The sequence below is a fragment of the Echeneis naucrates genome, chromosome 6, assembly GCF_900963305.1.
Source record: "Echeneis naucrates chromosome 6, fEcheNa1.1, whole genome shotgun sequence".
Taxonomy (NCBI): Eukaryota; Metazoa; Chordata; class Actinopteri; order Carangiformes; family Echeneidae; genus Echeneis; species Echeneis naucrates.
Genome location: NC_042516.1, coordinates 15626624 through 15650391, shown reverse-complemented (window position 1 = coordinate 15650391; position 23768 = coordinate 15626624). Strand labels below are relative to the sequence as shown.

The window sequence follows — 23768 nt, the reverse complement described above, 5'->3', positions numbered from 1 at the left end:
GGAGGGGGGTTGAACCTGTCAGTGATGCTGGAGAAAGGAAGAGAGAGGGGGGATGTAGTCAGTTTATGAAAAGGCCTCTACATGGGGGTGAATAGTATTTTAACAGAATGGCCCGTAATGCGAATTATTATTGCAGTAGGTGACTGACTTAACCCAAACGGATTGGCTGATGGTCGGGGACCATATTTGCATGCAGTGATGAAAATATCGGGGGGGGGGGGTGTTTCGATCACGGGCCTCACATCGATGGCATTCAGAAACGGCCTATATTGTATGAATAGCAGGCTAAAATTGTCGATCAGTGCGATATTTTTAGTCCATAAACAGCCCCCGCTTGGCACCGGACATTATCGAGCCTATTAAGCACTGCTGCATCTTTATTTCCCCCCATCTGAATATGCCTGCTTCCCCCAAGATGTGGCAGAGTGCTGTGTGTGTGTAATGTGTGCAGTCATTGTATTGTGGTGTATTGTTTTGATAAGAGCTGTTGGCACGGGGCTGGTGGAAAAGGCCCCGTATTAGATTCCTATTTATATGCAGTGTCTGTCTGGACATCTGTCTAGGGAAAGATGAAAGAATAGCTCTGCACAGGAATTGTGCATCAGGAAAGGAGCCCCTGTTCGTGTTTGTGGTGCATGTTTACTGCCAGAGAGGGTCATTTAGATTTAACATGCCTCCTCTGCTTTTCAGGTGCAATTACCTGCATGAACGATTAGCCTTATCTGTCTTTGTCTCCATTCACATAGGACTTATTATATATATTTACTGCCATCCAGTCCGTGGATTTTCCTTGGATCAGTCACCATGAAGCCTGCACATTCATTTAAAGGCAGTTTCATATGCTGAACACATCCTCCTCTCATCCATGTTGCAACTTTTCGGAACCAACAAAATGTTAATTGAGGCCTATTTATTGATTTTTTTTTTCAAACACAGGAACATCATGTGTTTGTGTCTTTTATTTTTAATAGAATGTTGACCATCATTTTACAGTATTTATTAAGTTGGTAAATTATTCAATATACTTAAAAATTCATGTATGTAGTGTTTACAATATCATCACCGTGTGAATCGGTATATTTTTGGATTCTGTGAGGGGAACGGGATAAAAATTAGATACCTTCTACCAAAACAACACAGCTGAGCAATTTAATTGCAGCCATGTTAATAATGATAATAATAATAACAATAGTGATAGAACATATTTGTTTCAATTTTGTATTCACGCAGAAATACATATAACCTGCTAATGTAACCCCAGCTGCCTCAAATGCTGCTCTGACTACAGAGAGGACAGACTAAGTCATTGATGTAAAATTTGCTCACTGCAAGAAGCACAGCACAGGACACCGTCTGATTGTTTTCAGGTGTCATCATCTATCATTAGTAATAATGTGTTGAACATGTTTTGGCTATCGTATTTAAGTGAAACCTTTAGATAATCCCTGAAGGGTATTTAACCACCCTGCCCTGCCCCTTTTCTTTTCTACAGATGGTTCACTTCTCACAATCGACTACGTTGAGGTACAAATATCAAATGTCCCGATCCTTCCCTCTCTCACCTGAGTAGTAAACCTTCCTGATTTCAGTAATTCTTTTCCAGTTTCCAATCCCTTCCCAGTTAGCACCCCTTTTTACCTAAATGATAACTCCAGCCACCCCTCTCCTGCTTCTTAACTGTGTTTCCTGAGTGGAATGCCATTTCTGATATTTCCCTCTCTCCCCATGCTTTTTTCCTCAATGGAATGGTATATTCTCCCACTTTCAAACTTTAATTCGAGTCTCTGTTTTCTTTTACTAATTCAAGCAATATTTTTGATCTTGAACGTAGTTTCTTTTCCTGTTTTTTTACCCTCCAAATCCCTGATGCAAACTATCCATTGGGGCTGTCCACTTTGTCCCATAAACCTGCTGCTAAGAAAATGCTCCAATGGCTTCCCTTTAAACAAAACACCTCTGTAACAAGATTTTACACTTCTCTGATTCATTGAAGTCTCTTTTTCTTCTCACTGACCTAAACCTAACAGTGTGCCCCACCCCCTCCACCTTGTAGAACCACAAGTACCCTTACTTTCTATATTAAATCCTCTGCTTTGCATTTGTCTTCCTCTCAGTTTCTCAGTCTAGGGCTGCATCCCTCTCACCTCCACCCTACGTTGTCATCCTCATCTCTTGCTCGGGACTCGTCTCTTTTGTTCTGCTGCTCCTCACCTGCCTGTGCTGTAAGAGAGGAGGAGTGGGATTCAATGTAAGTCTTCAACATGTAAGAGATTTATTCATCTCTCTCTGCTTTCTTTCTTTGTTTTGTCACAACTTTTGTGCACACCTATATGGTTTTTAGCCAGACTTGATAAATTACAGGATTATTTTTTATGGAAATTGAGATGAGTGTCAATGATTCCTACTTAATGAAGTAGAAATTGTCAATAGTCATTTCTTTTGCTAATGTTTGCTAAGCCTTGGGCTTTTGAAACAACACAGTTGTAGTTTTGTAAGCGGACAGGCTGTCATTAGTTCATTAGTTCATCAGTCATTAGTGGTTTGTCCCTCAGTGTCTGTGCTTGATATTGCTAAATTCAACCTTATTATTAGGTGAAAGGGGATGGTTTATTTTCCTTTCTAATGATACCAGTATTGTGATCTATCTGTACTGTTCTTACCTCAACCAGGAGTTTGACAATGCAGAAGGGGAGGAGTGCTCTGGAGGCTCCAGTCCCATCCAGGAGGATAGCCTGTCATCATGTCCCTCCCTGCCTGAGGTCTACACTTTACCAGTCAGAGACAGGTCCAACTGTCCTGCCCTGCAGGATGGAGCAGGTAACCACCTTAAACAACTCCAGCTTTCATTTGGACATAGCTTTCATTTCAGGGGTTTGAAGCTGGACTCAGATGTGTTTCCTGAATCACTGATGTGGATTCAAACTGAGTGTGAAGTCAGTAGCATTGACCTCCTTAGCAAATGTAAGTCAAGTGTAAACTGTAGCTGACATGCAGTGACAGGGTAAAAGGTCCACGGACCTTGGAGCCATAGATGGTATCAGATACAGCTTAATTAGTTAAGTTATTGATTAGTTGATTGACAGAAAAACTGTTGACAGCTGTTGATCAAGAAAAATGATATATTTGATACTGGTACCTTGAACTCTCAGAAATTGTTATGGATATTTTTACAGACTTCAGATGTTTTATAAACTATTCCACTGAAGAGCTTAATGGCAGATAAATTGACTAGCCAGTATAATCATTTTTTGTTGAAACTGCAGAACTATGTGGTAGCTTGTGTTGACTGTACCTACAAGCTGTACCGTAAACACAGTTTTTCTTCAAAGATGTTTTTAGCCCCTTTTGTGAGATATTATGTCATAAGGAACATCACATGCTGACATCTTCGATGTCCCTGATCTTTTTTTATTTTTCTTATTCTTTGCAGACTCCAAATCTCAGTGCTTCAAAAGGCACACTTTAAACTACCTTCAGGAGATAGGAAATGGCTGGTTTGGAAAGGTAGGATGACAATGTCACAATGAGATATCATTTGCATTGTGAATTAAGGTGAAATGAGAACCACGTGTTCATTACAGGGCAGCACGGCTCTGTTGCCACACAGTAAGAAGGTCATGGGTTCGGTTCCCAACCGGCTTTTCAGGGCAGAGTTTGTATGTTCTCCGGGTACTCTGGTTTCCTCCCACCGTCCAAAGACATCATGTTTTGGTTAATGGGTGATTCTAAATTGTCCGTAGGTCTGAGTGTGAGTGTGAGTGGCTGTTGGTCTCTGTCTGTCTCTGTCTGTCAGCCCTGTGATGGACTGGTGACCTGTCCAGGGTGTACCTTGCCCTTGCCCAATGTGAGCAGGGATTGACTTCCAACACCTGTAAATGGATAAGCAGCAGAAGATGAATGAATGAATGAATAAATGAATGCTTGTTACATACAATACTGGTGATGAATGAGATGACAAGTCCAAAGTCAAAATAGTTCTTTTACTCCGAGCATCCTTCTCCTGAGTACTCCACCAAATCATTGTGTAATGATCTCTCTTAGGTGATCCTAGCTGAAGTGCTGTGTGACTGCAGCTCATCTCAGGCTGTGGTGAAAGAGCTGCGTGTCAGTGCCAGTCCTCTGGAGCAGAGGAAGTTCTTGGCAGATTCAGAGCCGTACAGGTACAACACAAACCATGAGTGCTAACCATCTAATTTCCTAAATCTACTAATTTATCTATGAGTCTGTCTGATTTCTCTTTCTCCCATCAGGAGCCTTAAACATCCCAACATCCTACAGTGTTTGGGGCAGTGCAGTGAGAGCATCCCGTTCCTCCTGGTTATGGAGTTCTGTCAGCTGGTAAATATAAATCCATCCATTTAATTTGATAATATACTGTGTATAAGGGACAAAATGAACATGGGGTAGACAAAATGAAATGCCAAAAACAGTCAAATGTTACACTGTATAAGAGGCGTTATTAAGATAAACACTTCATCTGATACTTACTGTAATTATTTTGTTCAGGTGGCACTGATATCGCAAATTCATGCAAAATGTTATAGCATCTGTTGAGTTCTGTTATTGTGATGTGTTGTTTTCAAAAACGTGCTAATTACCAGACTGCTTTTGTCAGCTATGAAATGCATGCATGCTGCTGTGTTACATATTTTTTGGGAGTTTTAATAATGGTTCTTTTTCAGGAGCTGGTTAAATTATTTATGCCTTGTATTGATGTCAGTGTGCATACTAGCAAGCAATAATGCAATAATGCAGCAATAATGAATTATGACAAGTATAGATGTCCAAGACATCTATACTTGTCATAATGTCATAATCTATACTTGTTATGACAAGTATAGATGTCCAAGACTCACTGAAATCTGATTTGCATCTGCACAATCGTTTGTTTTCCTTCTCTTAGCTGGCTTAATCACTGGCTGATTAAGAAAAGCATATGAGCGGACTCCAAACAAAGACACAGGGAGTTTACAGCAACACAGCAAGAGAGGCCAAATAACACTTGAGTCCTCATAGACTGCCATTACCCAGTTTGATAACATTTCCTATTGTCCTGTCCTCGCTGATATTTTTCACCCTTTTATATAGTCCTCATTTTATTTCCTGATTGTTCTTCCTGAAGCACAAATGACTAATACAAAGGCCGCTAGCTCATCACCAATTCCCCTGCCTTTTTTGAAGCTCTGTCATGAAAAACACCTTAAATTGGATGTATTTACTGCGGAAGTCACAAATGTTGTCTTTGCCTGTGCAATGTTGTTGCAGGTTTTATCTCTACAGCAGGAAAACAGTGCAAACACTTGCCACACAGGCTTATTGTTGATCTGGCATTAATTCATCTACTTAGGACCACTTATATTTCAGTTGCTGCATTATTTTCATGATGTGCCAATAGGGTGACCTGAAAAGGTATCTACGAGCCCAGCGCAAGTCCGAAGGCATGACTCCAGACCTACCAACCCGGGATTTGTTGACTCTTCAGAGAATGGCTTTTGAGATCACCTCAGGCCTGCTGCATCTACATGAAAACAACTACATCCACAGGTCAGTCATTTTCACCACCAAACTCTTTAACAAAGAATTTATGTCACGGATAGATACCGACACGTTTCTGTGATTGATGGGGCTGATTTTTGGTTTTGTGTTCTCTTTGCTGTAGTGATTTGGCTTTAAGAAACTGCCTGCTGACTTCAGACCTCACTGTTAGGATAGGGGACTACGGCCTTTCACACAACCACTATAAGGTATGTGGATGTGCGAAGTCATTGTCTTTATTGTCTAAATTTTTTGTCGGTATAGCCATGATGAAATCTATATAATTCTTGTATGTTTTAATGCAGGAGGACTATTACCTGACTCCAGACAAGTTATGGATCCCACTACGCTGGATCGCTCCTGAGCTGCTGGAGGAATACAGAGGATCTCTTATTGTTACAGACCAAACCAAGACCAGCAATGTGTGGTACGTTATAAAGTTATTGCAGTTGTTTATATATGGTGCTACTGAAAAATTAACAAGCACAGATAGTTACGGTCAGTTTATGTGGGTTTTATTGGTTTCATGAAAGCCCTTTTCTTCTCCACCTATTAAACTGTTTAGCTAAAAGTATATTTTAATATAAAAGTATGCAGTTATGCTTCAGCATTAAATGTCCTAGTGAAAAAAGAGTAAGCTTTAAATCTCTTGGTGCTGATGCAGTTTTCCACATTTAATGGATCTTAAATTAAAGTGGAATGAAAAGAGCCAAAGCAAGTTGCTTTTTAATATTTTTCCAGCACCTCCTTCAACGGATGCTTAAGCAAAACTCTTTACATCAGTGTAATCGCAATTTTGCTGAAATAGAATCTGGGAGTTCATCCGTCTGTCAGCAGTCTTGGTGCTACAACGAGGCCCAGTAATTCCAGGGGGAGTGATGAAAGAACAAAAGCCCAAACAGGACTGAACGCTCAGGCTCTGATGTTACAAACTCCCCCCTTTAATATGTTTATTGACTGTACAAACAAGAACACATTTTGGGAATGAAATTCAGAAGTAGAGCTAGTGTACGCTGTGCTCTCACAAGGGAAATTATTGATCAAGATTTAAAGAAGGTATTTACTTCATGTGTTCTACAACTTGTTCCTTTTCCACACACATTGTTCCCTCAAATAATAATCTAACATGTTTTTCACTTTTCTTGCTATGCCTGCTTAGAAGTCAGATATTAGTGTAAATGAGGTGTTTCTGTAAAACTATTACATAATAAAGAATGAATAGGTCTGTGAAAATGTGTGTCTCATTGCCTGGGTATCTTTTTCTGTTTCAGGTCCTTAGGGGTGGTGATATGGGAACTATTTGAATTTGGTTCTCAGCCCCACAGACACCTTAGTGATGAAGAGGTCCTGACCTTTGTTATTAGGGAGCGACAGATCACATTGGCCCAGCCGAGACTCAAACTCTCCCATGCAGACTACTGGTCAGTGTACTTAGTCACTAACTAACTACATGAAGCAAAAATGCCCAAAATGTGTCTCCCTAAGCAAAACTGAAACCTTTCTGTCTTCTCTGCAGGTATGAGATCATGCAGTCCTGTTGGTTACCTCCATCTCAACGCCCCTCTGTAGCTGAGATATTCCTCCTGCTCTCCTCCCTGCTGGCCGCTGAGAGAGGAATGGCAAGGGGGAGTGTTGGGGAGGAAGATGAAGAGGATGAGGAGTATGAGGAGGGCAGAGGACGAAGAGGAGAGAGTGAGGAGTCATTTGAAAGGCGCTGGGACTTACTCCGACCACCTGCCTTTCAGATTGCAGCAAATGAGCGGCAAAGGGAGAGAGAGTATGTCAGGGACGAGACAGACAACTCCTACCCCTTGCTGGGCCCAGTGGGGAACTGTATCACCCCCTCTTCGTCTGAACTGGATGACATCCTGACTGTCACCGAAACTAGCAAAGGGTTGAACTTTGAGTATTTCTGGGAGAGAGCTCATGCCAGACGAGGTTACAAACCTCTTCCTCCTCCTCAGCCAATCCCGACTGGCAATAATAACCACAGGCAGTCTTTGGACACTCCCACTGTGGTCCCTGTTATTAGTGCTCGCAGCCCCTCCCTTGCCAGTGAGTACTACATCAGATTAGAAGAGCACACGCCCCAGGACAAGTCACCAACTCTTAAAGGAAAGACCTCTTTCCGTTCTGACTCGATTTGCACTGGAGACATGGAGCTTGTGGAGATTCGCAGCGGGATGACAGGAAAAGAGCAAGTCCCTTATTGTTCCTCTGACAAGTGTGGCAAGGGACTTCAGACTGTCAGATCCAGTGAAGTCCAGCTCCAGGTGCCTAACACAGGTGTGGCAGAGTTCAGAGACACTTCAAGCAGAGTGACTGACTTCTCTGTAGTCGATTTAGGGGATGACGATGAGGAGGAGAAAAAGAGCAGTGATGCAGATAAAAAGTCATTGACAAGTTCACAAGCACCAGTCCTGCCTCCCAAACCTCGCTCTATGTCCATGTCATCAGCCAACCACCTTCACTCGCGTCCCCTCCCTGCCCCTCCACTTGGATACAGAGGACTGCCTCACTACACCATCAGTGGAAAAATCGAGACAGACCCCCATCACATGAGCAGTTGCCCACCTTCTACCTTTGACCATTTGGGGCTACATCGCGCCCGACAGACTCTGCCCCCATCCCCATCCCTCTCCCCTTCCCTTCCCCCATCGAGCCATCCAGTTTACCCCCAGCCTCCTCAAATGTGTCCTCCCCCATTGCCGCCCCACTCCAAACCACAAAGAAGCTGCCCCAGCTACAACACAGCTGACAGTTACTCAAGATACAGTAAGCCCCAGATGCAGAAATCCAATAGAGATCCATTATCCTGTGACCTGCCTGATAGAGAAAATGTCACCGGGCATGCAGCATCACTGCACAACACCAAGGAGACTTCTCAGTCACATGCAAAAAACTTTGACTCCCCTGTTCGTCGAGAAAACCCCTTGCGTCCGATTTACCGCAACCTACCACGATCTCAGCCTTCAAACTCCCAGGTTGAAAGGCAGTCTTCGTCCAGTCCTACCTACTCAGACGAGGATGACTCTCCCTTCATGTCTCCTGAGAGACACAGCAGTGGGACAACCGTGACACACTCCAGCCTGTCTGAAGATGCAGACCCAACAGCCACAGAGCACTTCTTCAGAGGAATGAAAAGGACCCAGTCACGCCTGGACACTATCTTGCCTGCCATTTGGAAGGAAGATGCTGAGCTTCAAGCAGAACGTGTGGCCGCAGCCAAAAAATCCCCCATGCATTTGTTTCTGACTGAGATATCTAGTGTGACAGAGTCTAGTGAGTCCTCCTGGGAAGGGGAGAAGGAGGAGAAAAGAGATGGAGACAGATGGGGAAACTTTGTGCTGCCCAACAGAGGGATGCGCCGCTCCCGCTCATTGATCACAGAGCTGGGCTCAGCAGGACAGTCGTGGGGACCAGAGAAACATATCAACAGGACAGGAGTTGAGGAGGACTGTGCAGTTACTAAGGAATCATTTCAGAAGGAGCTTTTCCTCACAGAGATCGATACAGGAAAAATGAGCACAGATGAGGAGGGAAAAACAGAAAGTGACCCAGTAAAATACCTCTATCCTGCAGGATCCAGATTACGGCCCTATGTCTGCGCCCCAGGCTTTCCCTCATACACTGAGGCTGAGGAGGCTTATTCGAAGGGAATACGGAGGTCACGTTCACTCCTGTCTGAGATCACCATTGGCAGACAGGAGTCTGAAATACAGCAGACTGAGAAGGAGCCACAAAGAACTGAAATGACTAGGGAGGAGTTCCTAAAGGAGATCCAGTCGGCAGAGACTTTTTTGACCGAAATCATATCAAGACAAAACGCCACAGTGAACAAGAAGAAAGCAGACTTGTCTTATTCCCCTACTCCACTATCGCCCGAGTATGAGTCCATATGCATTGACCCCAACTCCACTCAGACTATTCGATTTCAGTCAGAGAGCTCCATACGAGCATCCAGTAAAGGCAAAGATGATACACAGACTGAGGCCATATATGCCCAGGTGACCAAGCGTGCTAAAAAGAGTGAGATCAAGGTCTCTGTGAGACCTGAGATTCCAATCCTTCACATAGGATCAAGCAAGCTAAATCTAATAATGGACAGCCAAGGGAACAATGCTGACCACTGCCAGTCAGGTGAGTTTGTGTTTTCAGAAATCATGCCCAAGAATGGTTTGCTGCACAACCAAACACTTTCATGCCAGAAAGAGGATGAGGAGTGTGCAGACGGTCCTGCCTTACCTGCCAGAGGAGAGCAAACCAGTCTTTCTGAGGAATCTCCAATTGAATCTTCTGAGACTGTTAAAGAATCCAACACTGTGACACTGTGTGAGAACGAATCACTTTTTATAAATGAAACAAATAGTCCAGTGGCTGCTGTTACAGGAAATGGTGAGTTACTGAGAGACGGCCTACAGGGCACCAGTCCTGACAAACGAGATTGCGTATGTGAAGAGATTGATACCATGTCATATGATCCTGAGAGAGAAAAGACGTTCATCTGTGAAGTTTCTGAATTCGACGTCACTGCAGCTGATTTGGAGAAGTCTAAAAATGTTGGTTCTCAAAATCTCGATGAAAGCCCGACAGAGACAAAAATAGAAAATCCCCTTCAACAAAATGACTCCACTCCTGAAAATTTCTCTCAATGTGCCCAAAAGGCAACCACTCCTGCTGCCACTCCAACCACTCCAGACTGGGACCCATCTACTGAAGTGTCACTTATCACCCCTACTGACTCAGTCCTGTCACCTTTGACTTCCAGTTTGGCCGACTGCCTTACACCTAGTGACTCATGGACAGGAGGAGGGGGGGTGGGAAGTGGCGGGTGGCGAGCTCTGGGAAATGAAACACCACATCGAGACTCTGCTTATTTCTCAGACAGCGACTGGGAGAGTGAGGGGATGAACAGGAGGAACAGTGATGGACTCATTGCTTCTAGGCCAAGCAGCAGCCGAGCAGGGGATCGTGGAGTACTCACAGGGATTGAAGAAAAAACTGAGGAAGAAGGAGAGTTGGGGGAAAAAAGTCCTTTGAAAAATAGTATACAGATGTCAGATAATAAAGAGGAAATAGGAGAAACTGTCGTGTTGTGTAAGGAGAAGACTATGACATATCAAACTCATCCTGGAAATGACATCTCTCATTTAGATAATGACAGAGATATTCTAGGGAAAGGCTTGGAGTCAACACAGAGAGATGATTCTGGCATCTTCCTCAATGAAAGTAAAAAATCAACACTGCTGAGCGATGATCCCCAGGCCAAAGACTGTGTTGACCTCATTGATAAGTTGTTCTCAACCTTAGATGATGAGCCTCTGAAAGGACTGCCACACAGTGGTGGGTATCTGATAGACAGCCATTACACAGATGGCATCATCTCTCAAATAACAGATTGTAGATACCAGGACACTGCAGATAATGATTTAAATTTACATTCCAAGAGCATAAGTGATACAGAAAACTCAAACACGTTTGTATCTCGCAGTGAGTCAGAGGACTGCATGTTAAGAACAGGCATCACAGATCACTCAAGTATTACAGAGACAGAGATCAGTCTCTCTGCAGACAAGTCTCTCAAATATGGAAATGACTTTGTGGAAACATCCAAAGTTGCCAGTGGAGAGTCCAGATTATCTAAACTGTACGGCATTCAGACCAGTAAGGTCACACTCACAGAGGAAACAGAGTCAGTAGTTGAGCCAAGTCCTGGTGGGCCATCTATGAGTGATAAAGTGAGTGGACTGATGTGTTCCTCTTGGATTGAAGGAGGTGTCGATGAGCCTAAGAGACAGGAAAAAAGCCCCAGTCTAGACCACAACGAACTGGGCCTGAGGAACCTCTGCTGTTCAGACACCACAGAGGACAATAAGACCATAATAGAGACAGAGAAACAGCTGGCTGCTACTGAGATGAGTAATGCCATGAAAGAAAAGTCACCTCTGAGAGGAGCTGCGAGTGGAATGGACTCGGGTAACAATGTGGATAAGGACTCCTGCAAGGGGCTGGATGTAAAAACAAAAGAGTTGTGGAATTCTGTTGAGGAGAATGAAGAAAAAACTGCATCTGGTTTAGTTAGAGGAGAGTTTGACTGCTACCGTTTTTCACAATCAAGAGATCTGCGCCTGTGGCCTGATGAAAATGACCAGTGGGCCTCTCCTGAGAAGAGAAGCCAGGATACAGAGCTCCGATCAGAATTTTTCTCGGGGTTCAGTAACAAGGCCTGGGAGGTGGGGGAGAGGCTCGTTGTGGGCCAGGAGTTTTGGGAGACTGAAGAAAACGATGAACTAGCAGGAAGTGAACCTCATCCTGCCATCTTTGAGGGTTGTGAAGAGATGTGGAACGATGAAACACAAGGACTACTCAGTGATTTCAGTGCAAAGGAAACATTTGATAATAAAAACGGTGGTAAACAAGTGGCTGCTCAAGCAGTACACATACAACAAGAGGAAAATATTGAGAATCTGGGAGAGAGTGACAGTTTTAACAAAGAGCCTGAACGAAAAATCACAGACATTGAAGTGGAGAATGTAGAAATCCCACAGCAAGAGACCTTGAAGCAAGGAGAGAGGCAGATTTTATCATGCGCAGAGACAGTAAGGGAAGAAGGGAAGGGAGGTCAACTAGACTCCACAGACACAGAGGAAAATCAAAATTTTAACAGATGGCCTCAGAATCACCTCTGCAGGATCCCAAAGGAGGAGCAGACATCAGCTGAGCCTGTCATCAAAGAAACAAACTCAAATTTAGAGAACCACCTAAGTCAAACTGTGGACAATACAAACGCAAATATATCTATCTGCATCACTGAAGCTCCGTGTGTCTTTTCAGACCTGGAGAACTTTGAATCAGGCTTAGAATCAGAGGCTGACACGAAGCCATGGCTTTCAAAGCAACACATGGAAGAAGAAATTAGCATGAGGAACATAGAGGAAGTTTACAGAGACATGTCTCTTCCATCTCTTCCCGACTCTTCTCCCGGTGACGTTGATATACAGGAGCAAATAGATGAACAGGTAGACAACTTCAGCTCAGTAGATTTTCCTAGTCCGCCACCGAGCATCGACCTTGATGTGCAAGATGATAAATTGGAAAGTTTAGATGACTCTTTTCCTAGTCCACCGCTTTCTGTTATAGAGGCAGAGGAGTTTGGCCACATTAATCTAGACAGTTTTACTGCTAGCACTGAGACAGAGCCATGTATTTCCCCAGCTCACAACACAGATGTCTCAGAGCAGCCCCAACATGAATCCCCACCTGCTACAACTCAGAGTAAAGGGATCTCAGCCAATCTGAACCTCCCCTCTCTGCATATAACACTGCATGATGAGAGCAGCGTCACAGCCTACAATGGAAATCAGGAGGAACATGATAATCTGTCCCAGAAAACATCATCTGCAATTCCATCTTCACCCCAAGCTCCCCTCAACAGTCTCCCAGAATTATTGATATCGGAATGGAAAGATTTAGATGAGGAGCCCTTAGAGGATTTTGAAAAACTTGAACAACTGTGCTGCATATCTGGAGATGAGGAGGACACGCTAGGAGACCTTTTTTTGGGTAACCTAGAGCTCCTGGAGTCCTTGAAGAAAACAACTGATCAGAGGATTCACAGCATTGGTGATAGTGATACAGGTGAGGAGACACGAGGCTCCTGTGCTCCTGAGGGGTGCAAGGGGAATATGAAGGAGGACGAGATCTTTGAAAAGGTGGGGGAGTGTGCATTGCCCGTGATCCTGGATTCCCAAGAAAGACTCTCACCTCAAGAGGAGAGGAATAATTTTTTGAGATCATCAGGCCAAACGTGTGATATCAAAGACCAGGGATCTCTTTCAAAGATGACAACGAAGAATGGCCTCATGATGCAGGCAAGCATTTTTTTCTTCTGGTGCTCCTTTGAGTACACCATGCTCATTCTGTTACCTATCTGACTTCGTTCATACCTATCTGTTGTTTTCAGGTGTGTGAAGAGAGGCTGCAATTCTCCCTTAGTGAAAATGTGAAAACAAATGTGCTTTGGGGCTCGACTGTTAAAGACACAGTCACGCTCCGGCCCTGGGGGGAACAAATCATAGAGAGCAGTGAGCTGGTTACTGTGAAAGAACAAGAGGATGAGAGGTAAGAAGACAGAAGAAGACTGAACATGGAGCTCTGAACCTGAGCTATATGCATTTAAAGGGCTGATTCACCAAAATGACAAACAGCTCTGACATACTGCTACTAATCCAATGGAGCCCTTGAAACTGGAAATTAATATTTTGCATGCTTGCCCATCGGCAGACTTAGGGAGTCTAAAAAACTAAAAGTTTCTGGAAGGACACAAACATTTCATATTGTTAGTGAAATGTAGTCCATGGCTGTTAGATCCACAAATGAAATCCCATTTACCTCTATTGCATTAATGTGGCAGCATGCAGTTCAACTTTTAACCAGTAAACCTTTCCTTCTTTTGCAGTTGTAGTCAAGAAGATCAGGAAATCGTCCCAAGTATTCAGCCCCAGATCGAGTCTGACGAAACTAAAGCTGAGCCGCTCACTGTGATTGAACAACCTGAGTTTACACCTCAGCTCTCTGCAAACCAGGCAATGAAAGGTACTTTTATACGTCACTCTGCATGTATCATTAATTATAATGACAAACATATTATTTTAAAACAAGAACTCTATATACATATATGTCTTTTAATTATATACAGAGACACATAAACTATATGTCTGGAGGAGGAATGTGTTAAGTACATGCCAGCTCTTTCTGATCCTTCTTATAGTCGTAGAAGTTAACTGTTTCTCCTCAAGCATTGCTATGAACTTGTTCTTTGTCATGACCACAATCAGGCATTTACACAACGCCTAACCACAACCTAACATTAAACTAAATTAAGGTCTTCTCCTGTCATGGATGTCAGCATTGTGGAAAACTCTATTTGAAGGGGAAACAGACAAAAGTTTCAATAAAATACAGAGAAGCACCAAACCTATTCATAAGATATAGGTTACAGAACAACAAAGCAATGTAAACAAAGAATAATATGTTATTAAAACCACAAACAAATATGTACACAATTAAGTATGTCCTCAGTTGACCACGGCTGCATGGACAATGACCAGCATCCACTACACAATATATTCTCAAAATATATATGGGCATGTTCAGCAGCAAAGTTCTGTCTCCGTCATTCTCTACGGACGGACAAAGGAGGTCCTTTGCTCCCAGGGCCATCCAGCTTTTTAACACTACACAAGAGGGGAGGTGTGGAATAGACTTAACTCCCATTCGATCATCACAATGTGATGTCTGCTACGGACTGTTTGGACTCTACTACAGGCTACATTATTTTTTTCTAATATATTCTATTATTGCTTTATAATTTTTACATGGATGATATGTGGGTTACTTATCTGTGATATGTAGGTGCTTGCTGGTTGTTTATCTGTTGTTATATGTGGGTTGTGTGTCTGTTACATGTGGGTGCTATGTTTCTGTGTAAGCTACTGGATGCATTAAATTTTCTTTGGGATTAATTTAGTATCTAAAAAATGAGAACAAGTAAAAAAAAAAAAAATCAATAAAGTCAATAACACTTCAATGTCAATGTCACTAGAAGGCACAGTTTTTAGCATTTTGAAGGAAACTATTGAATAAGATAGGTATTTGCAATACACACAAAAAATACAATATATGAGACGAGTGATAAGTCTTGTTAGGGATTCCCCATGTTTAACATCTCTTCCCTTCTCAAATTTTCACAGCAAAACTGGCTCGACTATCTCTGGCCCTCCCTCCTCTTGCTCTGACTCTGCCCCTCACCCCCACCAGTAAAGGAGGGTTTGGAGATGGAGCAATTGGCAATCGGATTGGAAGGCGGAGAGGTCTGTCATCAGGAAGTGACCCTGATGATGAGGAGGAGGATGAGCCAGAAGACGAAAGTGCTCGAAGGGTCATTGTCGTCACAGAAACAGACGTGGACAAACGCGTTGGGCTGAGGAGTCTGCTGAAGTCCCCCAAGGAACCAATGGACAGAGAGAGGGACAGAGGAAGAAATGTGTCCTTTTTTGATGATGTCACGATATTTCTTTTTGATCAGGTATGTCTTGTATATGTATTTCCCAAAATAAATACAGTAGATCCTAGAAGATTTTCTGAAAAAGAAAGTGACTTTTCTGTTTTATTGCAACAGGAAACTCCAACAAATGAATTGAGCACTTCAGCACCCACTAGTCCAGCGTCAGTGTCTGTCAAAAACACAAAGTTGGATTTTCATGGTAAGTTCATAAAAGTGATCATGATGAAATAAAGAATGATGAGGTGACACAAACAGCAATCTACCACTTAGGTGCCACAGAGGACACATCCTACTTACTTTGGTAATTTCATGTTTCCTCTTGCTCCATTATGTGCCGTAGTCGGTACAGCATGCCCCTATAAGCAGGAAGCTTCAAGGTCCTTGTCAGCAGTTCTGGTTTAGATCAAGCCTCTGTCACTTGCCAATTGCCATTTCCCATCTCTCTTCAACTGCCCTGTCAAATACAGCCAGATAAAACATTCAGTTTGTCTAGTACTCAGGCCATAATAATTCTAACTATTTTAATCAGCATCAACCTCAGCTGTACCAAACTAAGATGGGACTATAGTGAACATTGAGCCTGCTAGCATGTTAGCAATGTCACTGTGAGCATTTAAGTGAACTACTAACTACTACCTTGTATGCAGCATCACAGAGCTGCAGACATGGCTGTGGCCTCTTAGTCTGTTAGACTAAAGTGTGTGCATTAGTCTGATATATTTCATTCTATATATGTATTATCACCCAGGCTCCACACTGAGCTGCAGAATCACAACCTCTCAGTCATCCCCACTCACTGAAATGGAAAACCCTCAGTTCAACCATCTCCAAATAGGCAGCCAGAATTAATCTTCTATAATTGCCCGCCTCAATTCTGTGTCATGTGGCACTGAGCGCGACATAAATCCTGTGATCAACAATGCAAGTCTAAGCTGTTTCCCAACACATTTTCATTTGCTCTCTTGACTTCCACTCTCCATCTCTTTTCAGAATAAAAAAAAGTTAGGAATCTGTAATAGGAAGCTGTAGAAACACCAAAATAAGATGCTTTCATAACCTTTCGTAGCCTTCAGAGCTGAGACTTCAAAGCTTCATAAGAAGAGCCTGTGTTCCATTTGAAAATTATTTTTAACTGAAAACCATTTCACACTGCTTTAGCTTCATTATATTAATAGATAAATTTTTTTTTTTTTTTCTGCCCTCTATTGGGTTTGGCTTTAATGACTTAATGTCTGTCCCACTCAGATGGTTCATGAGACAGTAGGCCTCTGGGCAAAGACATGTAAAAGATTCCCAACCTTACATGCATAAAATAAGGTGTAGGACAAAAAACAACGGTGTGGATGTTTTGTAATCAATTTCCAGATCTATCAGGTTGCTTCAAAACTGCAGGCAAACTTCAGTTTTTACTGGAAATTAGATTCTGAATTGCTTCAGTTATGACATCCTAATTCCCTATGACTTTCCAGTAAGAAATGTTCAAAGAAAGCAGACTTGGTGTTGCCCAGTTAAAAATTGTTGTTGCTTATTGGCAACTGGAAAAAAAGATCAGAAGTGATGAGGCCGAAGAGGATGAAATGTCTCCTTTTCTCCACACATTCTTTGTCAAAAGAGGTTCTTGTTAAAGTGTTTGATTTTGTTTTTCTTTCCCCTAGGGATGACCAGCAAAAGCAAAGAGTCAAAGAGGAAAGAGGATTTATCAATCAAACCGAGGTCACCTGTGGGGGCCAATCCAGTGATGTCTTCGCGCTTCACTGTGAGCCCTGCTGATGACCCCCACTTGGTGTGATGCTCATAATGGGAGCCTTGAGAGCTGAACCCTCTTGGACTGGCAAGTGAATTAAGCCCAACAACCAGCCATTGACCCAAAGGCTATTTTTTTATTGAATAGGCAACTGAAAGAATGAGACTCCCGTTCTAAAAGCTGGACACATTCCAGATTTTACCAGCGACAGGATTTTGTATGGCAGAGGCCGTTGTACTCCTGCCTGCCGTTGTTTACAGAGTTTATTCATAGCCTTCGGCTACAAGAAGTCTTTGAAAAAGGCAGCATATGCTAGAAGAAGAGGAGCCTGGAGCTTTGTAAAATCTGAAACAGATTTGACAGCTATGCAGTGGGAGTATTGCTGTGTACCAGCTTACCTTCTCTTTTTCTGCTTCATTCTGTTGTATTATTCCCCAGATGTGAGGGGAATGCACTTTCTTTAGTCATTCATCTGTCAATGTAGACGCTTGGATTCCGGTCCTCTCTTTATTAAAGAAGTTGTTCATTGCAGTCAGTTGTTCTTGTAGGCAGCAGTTTGGAACTGAAATTGCTTGACTCCTGTATTTGAGAATACTCATTTGCATTTGTACAAATATCATAATACAAGTGTATACAATATCATTTTAGAGCTGTTTACTTTTAGATGTATTCTTAGACTGCACGGATAATAAAACAAGCTATGTTTCTTAATACTTTTATTTCTATAATGCTTTCTCTCACATTATTTATTATATTTATTTGTATTAATTTATGTAAAGCCAATTCCCATGCAATATTTTATTTATTTTATTATTTATTGATTATTTATCCATTAATTAATTTATCTGCTTTTGTGCAATTAACATATATAAACGTAGGTATAATTTGTTTGGGACAGAATGCATCTAGGTTATATCTTGTCTAAGCTCTTCATAACAAATAAATCAAAATATTTTCCCAAACGTTTTAATTGCTAAAAAAGTATTTTGTATAATTTTACTTGTTAATATGCCAATCTGTATGGAACTATGTCCTGTAATGTTTCTTTATTTTCCGATGTCTATGAATTTTTAGCTATCTTGTCATTCTTTTACTTTGTTTGATGACAGTTAATGTAGCTTAGCATGAAAAATCGAAGCCTTTCATTAGTAAATAACTCCATTTGTTTGTGTCTCTGTTAATTTATGCCATTTTCTACTAATAACACACCATCATGCAGTCGAGGTCCAACTAGTCCATTTGTTTAGTCTGTTTAAATGTTGGTTTAAAACCTGTATTGTTTAAAGAATGGTTTTCAAGGAATAATGTATAAAACAAAGGAAAATAAAAACTTAAAAATGGGGTCGTTCGGGGTCTTTGTAATTTCCCTGCCTTTTAACTCCATTTCCCAGAAAGCCATGCTGAAGTTTTACGTATTTAGTGTGCGACAAACGAAACGACACAACATTATCGTCAGACTGAGAAGAAAGAGCATAAGCAACGGGTCCTACAAAATTGTACGGCAAGACCATTAAGCTTTCATAAATATCGTTTGATTTGCTCCTACGTTTAACCCTCAAGGTGAGTCAAATCATTTAGAAACCACTTTATCAACGTCCGGCCGACGTTTGCTAACGCTAGCTAGCTAATACACACCAATGCATTAGCGTTTTACTCACTGTGTTTGTCATCAGGCGGCCGGTTTGCATCTTTGCTGTGACCTAATCTCTGATACATTTACTACAGTCATTTAAAAGGCTGAATGGGGCAATCAAACGTTATTGTTATCTCCGGTTATTCTTTTTGTCCATGAGAATTTAACCTGCGTTCAGGCTCAGACTGACTAAATAGGCAGCAACCAGCAGTACTGGTTGGTTTAGATTTACGACCTCTAAAGTCGTCTATGTAGTTAAAATTTGAATAAATCGAAGATGTGAAAAGCGGCCAGTTTTGTCATTATGTAGAAGTTGATTATTTTTTTCATGTAGTTTAAATGTTTGGTGGCCCTTCAGATTAAATTTACTGTGTAGTCTCAGTTTATGAATACAGGTACTTCTATGACCTCATGCTCTCTGGTTCTGATGCCAGATGTCGCTGGCGGACGAGCTCCTGGCTGACCTGGAGGAGGCTGGAGATGAGGGGGAGGATGGTCTGTATCCAGAGGGAGAGGAAGGGGACAGCGATGGGGAGGCCAGCCAGGGAAGAACAGATGGGAGGCTGGAAGACATCCCGGAGGAGATGGAGGTGGACTACAGTAAAGCTGATAGTGTTACGTCAATCGCCAAGCTCCGCAATAGCAAACAGGTGCCTTATCTCATACACACAATTTGATATTTGTGATGAGATGGCAAATCATTAACCGTCTTGTGTGTTCAGTTTTCAGACATCATTGACAAAATTTCAGAATATATTGGAAAGCAGCGCAAGAACTCAGACGGTAATTTTAATCTAGCTCATCTTCAGGACAAGTTTATCATTCCTATATTTTATAATAGTACGTTTAACATTGTGAAGGTAACAATTAATGTTATGGTTTGCAAGTTCCTTTACTTATGTATAACTCTAACACTGTTTGTATATTTTATGTGTTTCCCCCCTACAGTCTCAGGTCCAGTTGAAGCTGACCCAGAATACAGACTGATCGTGGCAGCCAATAATCTCACAGTAGAAATCGATAATGAGCTCAGTGAGTTTTTGTTTTTGGTTGTTTGTTTGTTTTGCCTGCCCTTGGTTATGGATTAAGAAAACGCAGGTGTTAGTTCTGTCTGTATAACCTGAGTTTTCCTCTGTCTTTCCACTAGATATCATTCACAAGTTTACTAGGGATAAATATTCTAAGAGGTTTCCAGAGCTGGAGTCACTGGTGCCAGATTCTTTGGATTACATCCGCACAGTCAAGGTGAGATGACTTCATTAAAATGCCATTTCAGGATAAACAACCCATTTTTATTGACACTTGCCATTTGGTCTTTAGTTAATAGAAGTGTTTTTTAGTGTGAGTTGTTGTGTCAACAGATGCACAACAGATGGAAAAAGGGGATTTGAATTCCTGTCAGAACTTTTTACACAATATTTTGAAATATTGTTACATCCTCAAAAATTGCTTATACGATCACTATCTGTTTTTGTTTTTGTTTTTGTTTTTTTTTTTGTTTTTTTTAATCTTCTTCAGATAGAAGAGGTTTAAATATCCCCGCTGTCAAACATTGTTTTCTTGACTTTTTGTTTCTTCATAAGGAACTGGGCAACAATCTGGAGAAATGCAAAAACAATGAAACTCTTCAACAAATCCTCACCAATGCCACCATTATGGTTGTCAGCGTCACAGCTTCAACCACACAGGGGTGAGTTGGTTTTAGTCTATAGTTAATTAATTTAGCTTAACTATCCACAGATCATCACCTTCACTGTCAGAGCTGAAGGACAGAGTTACTCCTTATCAATACTTCTGGAAATTGTGTAACTCTCACGATGGAGGTAAACTGTGCATTAAAAGTTTACTTTGTGTGTTCTTTTCATGGTTGTAGATCACTGTTAAATGAGGACGAATTGAAACAGTTAGAGGAGGCTTGTGACATGGCTCTGGAGCTGAACCAGTCTAAACACAGGATATATGAATATGTGGAGTCCAGAATGTCATTCATTGCACCAAATCTGTCTATCATTGTTGGAGCATCAACTGCTGCAAAGATCATGGGTAAGCAATGCAAAGAGATTCCGGTTTAATATACCTCCAACTGTAGATGGCCATCTTCACTCTGTGTTTTATTTCCATGTCCTCCTTTTCCTCTCTGTTTTCTTTCCTCTCTTCAGGTATTGCTGGTGGCCTCACCAATCTGTCAAAGATGCCTGCATGTAACTTGATGTTGTTGGGAGCTCAAAGGAAAACACTTTCTGGTTTCAGCAGCACATCGCTACTTCCACACACTGGCTTCATCTACCACTGTGATGTTGTGCAGTCACTACCACCTGTGAGCTAAATGTGTACATAAAACAGTATATGTACCCCTGCATTGTTTTGTTTTGTTTTGTTTTTGTTATGTAACAGCTTTCGCCCTTTAATGTCTTCAGGACCTCAGAAGGAAAGCAGCTCGACTGGTGGCTGCAAAGTGCACTCTGGCTGCCCGTGTGGACAGTTTCCATGAGAGCTCTGATGGCAAGGTGACTGAGAGCACATGCAGATTAATACTGGATGTGTTGTATCTTTATATGGGGAACACACCTTAAAGCACAATCCAACACAGCACAATTAATCACATATTAACATCAGTTTACACATCAACTGCATCAAAAGTGTAGTCCAAGTAATTTCATGTAGTTTAAATTCCACCTTTGAATGAAATTGAATGATTCAGTTTTTGCAGTAACAGCAAAAAAAACGTTTTTGTTTGTAAATTAATTTTGAAATGCTTTAATATAATTTTTCATCAGGTTGGCTATGATCTAAAAGAAGAGATAGAGAGAAAGTTTGATAAATGGCAGGAGCCACCACCAGTGAAACAGGTCAAACCGCTGCCAGCCCCGCTGGATGGACAGAGGAAGAAGAGAGGAGGGAGGAGGTATGCAACAAAAGCATTGAGTTGCCCGGCCAGATAGGCTGTTAATTAAAGATAATGTAATAGGAAGATGCTGGAAACACAAATGAACTCATTTATGGGGCCTTTCATTTCAGGCAAATCTAAAATGCTTGATGATTGAACTGACATTCATTCATTTCCAGAACAAAATTAAATCAAATATTGTTGAACAACTGAACACAGGCAGCATTACAAAGCACTGAGAGAGCAGTGTGTTGGAGGATGAGGGGCTTACATAACCTCCATATCCAAGTTTAGATTACCACCATCAACTATAAATGTATGAAGAACATCTTCACCGCTTTCATTTCTACTTTTTTTGTTTTTCTGAAGGTATCGAAAGATGAAGGAGCGCCTTGGGCTCACAGAGATCAGGAAACATGCCAACAGGATGACCTTTGCAGAGGTCACGATATTTTCTCTGAAGCCTTTTATAAGTTTTTCTATTAAACACTGTGATATTTCAAGTAATAATAGGGTCCAATATTTTGTTTTTTGTCTCACTAATATTGATCCAATATCAGTGTTTTCCTGCTGAAGTATTTCAAATCTATTAAGACTTAATAATCACACTTTCTGTCTTCAAATACTGCTTCACTGCCTTTTGATTTCAACACACAAACTGAGAATATATATATATAGTTAATTTTTTTGTTTGTTTGTTTGTTTTTTTTCAAAAACCTGTTTTATAATGTTTCATTGTATTGCATTCTGGCCAAGAGAAGATATTTTAAGCCTGTTTGTTTTTGTTTTATTTCAGATTGAAGATGATGCATATCAGGAGGATCTGGGCTTCAGTCTGGGTCAGCTGGGGAAGAGTGGCAGTGGGCGCGTCAGGCAGGCTCAAGTCAATGAGGCCACCAAGGCCAGAATCTCCAAATCCCTCCAGGTATGCATTTATCGTGAATCCAATTATCGTGACTTCAAAATCAAACACAGCATGTGAATTTTATGTGTAATTTTCTTAAACAGAGGACATTACAGAAGCAGAGCATGACATATGGAGGAAAGTCAACAGTCAGAGATCGCTCCTCAGGAACCAGCTCCAGTGTAGCGTTCACTCCGCTACAGGTAACCAGTAAACATCCTCTTCTTAAATGTCATGAACTGTCAGTTTGTTTATAACCGGCTGCTCTGCTCTGTCTTCAGGGGCTAGAGATTGTGAACCCCCAGGCAGCAGAGAAGAAGGTGGCTGAAGCCAACCAGAAATATTTCTCCAACATGGCAGAATTCCTGAAGGTCAAGAAGGAAGCTAAAATGTGAAACAAACACATGCAATCATCCTGCATGAGGGCAGTTCCAGCCAACACTGCAGCGTTAGTGCATTTTTTTTTTTTTTTTTTTGTCTGACTGTACTATGTCCTGACTTTTTAACTTTTTTTCCATTTTAATAAAATCTTGTAAAGCATCAATTTGTTTTTGTTTTTTTTTACAATCCATTTAACTGATGCTCTTAAACTCTATCCTTGGTTGGTTGTGCAACTAGACCAGCTGGCTCTAACATCTGGAAATGCCTTTGCACTTCCCTCAAATCTGTTTGCACCACTTCAAAACAGAACAAATTAAAGCCAGGCTTATCTAAAAAAAAAAAAAAAAAAAAAGTAATTTGTGTTCTTTTTTGGAATAACAGGACCTTAGACCACACACTGACTTGTAATTTCTTAAAAGTATTTATTGAAATTTTACAATCCTGTTATAGCCCCGTTTGACATCTCCCATGCAGAACTGTGATGAGAAAAAATTGTAAATGCCTTGAAATTCACATTTTAGCAATTTCTTAACTGACCTTCCCTTTCGGAAAACCTTAAAAGCCCCAAAAAAATAGAATCTATAAAAGGCAAATGTCTCATAATTTTGCTGTATTTCA

At 41.5% G+C, this 23768-nt stretch overlaps 1 protein-coding gene across 1 annotated transcript; it reads left to right on the top strand.

Annotated features, from left to right (window-relative positions):
* The first annotated feature begins 18774 nt into the window (after nt 1–18774).
* prpf31 (PRP31 pre-mRNA processing factor 31 homolog (yeast)) lies at nt 18775–23236 on the top strand. Its single transcript, XM_029505040.1, has 14 exons — nt 18775–18905; nt 19413–19628; nt 19701–19761; nt 19927–20010; nt 20126–20223; nt 20562–20668; nt 20852–21021; nt 21138–21295; nt 21396–21485; nt 21756–21883; nt 22235–22307; nt 22662–22790; nt 22874–22972; nt 23051–23236. The coding sequence occupies exons 2-14, from the start codon at nt 19413–19415 to the stop codon at nt 23162–23164; spliced, it is 1527 nt and encodes a 508-aa protein (XP_029360900.1). The 5' UTR covers nt 18775–18905; the 3' UTR covers nt 23165–23236.
* The last annotated feature ends 532 nt before the right edge of the window (nt 23237–23768 follow it).

What these genes read in the sequence shown, in the direction of transcription:
- prpf31 (XM_029505040.1), top strand. Translation starts at nt 19,413, where the DNA reads ATGTCGCTGGCGGACGAGCTCCTGGCTGACCTGGAGGAGGCTGGAGAT. An exon ending in AACTGCTGCAAAGATCATGG is followed by an intron (nt 21,022 to 21,137) that starts GTAAGCAATGCA and finishes TCCTCTCTTCAG; the next exon opens with GTATTGCTGGTGGCCTCACC. An exon ending in TTGTGCAGTCACTACCACCT is followed by an intron (nt 21,296 to 21,395) that starts GTGAGCTAAATG and finishes TAATGTCTTCAG; the next exon opens with GACCTCAGAAGGAAAGCAGC.